At 63.1% G+C, this 1,974-nt stretch overlaps 1 protein-coding gene across 1 annotated transcript in view; it reads right to left on the bottom strand.

Annotated features, from left to right (window-relative positions):
• MMP17 (matrix metallopeptidase 17 (membrane-inserted)) overlaps positions 1–1,974 on the bottom strand; it is a 27,207-nt gene that overhangs the window by 23,097 nt on the left and 2,136 nt on the right. The window contains exons 4-5 of the mRNA XM_010852520.1: positions 1,574–1,819; positions 1,385–1,463 (exon numbers count right to left, since the gene is read on the bottom strand). Of these exons, the coding sequence (XP_010850822.1) occupies positions 1,385–1,463; positions 1,574–1,819 (325 nt within the window). The remainder of the gene's footprint in view (positions 1–1,384; positions 1,464–1,573; positions 1,820–1,974) is intronic.

Below are 1,974 nucleotides of genomic sequence, written 5' to 3'. Positions count from 1 at the left end.
CCAGCGCTTGAGAGACCCGCTGGGCACGGCTCTGTCTGGCAGAAGCTGGGTCACACTTACAAAGGGGCCCTTCTCCTCACTGGCAGCCCTAGACCTGAATATCCAGAGTCAGTGGGCCCCCGGGGGCGGTCTGTAGAGGGTGGGTAGAAAGGAGTTCCCCCCTCCTCCTTGCAAATCCCTGCTGGTCTTCCTGCACCTCTGGGTCTGATGCACTGAGGTGTCATTCCCCAGAAGACCACCAGAGACCGCCCTCTGCTTGCAAATTGGGGGCAGGATGCAGGAAGGTTTCTCCCACACCAGCCTGGAAGAGACCTGGCCTTCCCCTGGTGGGGGTCTCTCCCGGTAGGGGCAGCAACCTCTGCTCTTTATCAGATGGGTCGGATGCCAAGGCCCTGCAGTCTCTGGGGCTCCAGACTGAGGGGCCACATCCCCTGCCTAGTTCCTCCCACAGGGTGTGGGGCCGGGGGACCCCCTGGTGCCGGGGAAGCCAGAGGAGCAGACAGAGGAGGAGGCATGGAGGTGCAAACCGGGAGGAATGTACCTGACCCGCTCCCTCTGGGTGGGCATCGAGAAACTTCACAACAGCACTGGGTCTGATAAATGAACTCGACTGGGCCAGGAGCTCCATGTCCTGATAGTGGGGGCCTGATCCCCAGTAACCCTCAAAGCTGGAAGGTGAGAGCCTGGTTCTACTGCCACCCAGCCCAGACCTAGAGGTTTGATGCCCTCAGAGCCTGCACCCCAAGAGGGGATTCAGGACACCCCAAGCCCCAGAGCAAAGGGGTAAAGGCACCTGAATTTCAGAGCAGTTTGGCTGGGAATAAGAGGCTCTGGGGGTCCCTCGAGTGCAGACAGCACAGACTGTGGCTGTGCCCTCCCAGATGGCTGTAGGGGGGCTGGGGCAGCTGGGTGGGGGTGGCCAGAGACTGTTCCTCACCCAGAACCTGTGGCCAAGTCCTGCCAACCAGGGCTGTGGATGCCCCCCAAATGCTTGCACTGGCCTGAAATCCACCTAGAGCTCGAGAATGCTAATAGCCTGGGAGAGGAGCCCTGCCAGCACCCTTCTAAGAGACTGCCGAGGGCCAGGTGCGGAGGCAGGGAGCCCAAGTGAGGGCAACTGCAGGGCAGAAGCCTCAGAAGGAATCTGCTTAATCCATCGGCCCCCATGTGCCCACGCCCGGCCTCCCCGGGCTTGGCGGTGGAGACCCATAAAGTGTGATCTAAATCTTCCAAGTCCCAAGGAGGAGGCTCCAAGCCTGGCGGACTGAACGGGGGAGGGGATGTGGGAAGAGGCCACTGCGCAGCCCCTCGGTATGGTTTCCAAGCCAGTGGGACACAGCTGATACTGGGTCGGGGGAAGCGCAGGATAAGGTGGTGGGGCTACATCCGAGCCTGCGAATTGGAGGGGGGCACCTCATCAGGTCCAGGACGGTGACAAGGGTGGCAAGGCAAGGCTGGCCGTCCTGGGGGTAGAAGGGAACAGGAAATAGGGCTAAGATCCATGCCTAGTGGAGGGTTGGGGGGTCGGTTCCCTTGTTCCTCAACATCCTCAACGGAGCAAACTCGAAACCACCAGCTTTGCGGGGCGCCCACACTCCGCAGCTCCGTCCTTTTCTCCGTTGTGGGCGCGCACCTCCCACCCCCGCCACTCCCACTGGGAACGCACGCGGGACGCCCAGCTCTGGGCGGCTGCGACTGCTGTCCCATCCGCCTCAGGGGCTCTTTGGGGCTGCACGTAGTCGGGAACAGGGCTCCGGCCAGGTAAGCCGCCAACCCCCGCGGGTTCCTGCGACTGCGGCGGGCTCCCAGCGCACGCAGCCTAGGAGGGATCCAGCGCGCCTCTCCCAGATCCGCGTTAGACACTCAGCCTACGACCCAGCCTCAGCTTTCCCGCCCAGGAAATGGGTCCAGGGCGTCCGGGTTCCCGTAGGCGCCAAGGCGCCCTGATGGGGTCTCCCCGGGCCGCGGGAGCCC

Source organism: Bison bison, unplaced genomic scaffold, assembly GCF_000754665.1.
Source record: "Bison bison bison isolate TAMUID 2011002044 unplaced genomic scaffold, Bison_UMD1.0 scf7180017864312, whole genome shotgun sequence".
Taxonomy (NCBI): Eukaryota; Metazoa; Chordata; class Mammalia; order Artiodactyla; family Bovidae; genus Bison; species Bison bison.
Note: the sequence above shows the minus strand (reverse complement) of the source record. Positions and strands in the feature narration are given on the sequence as shown.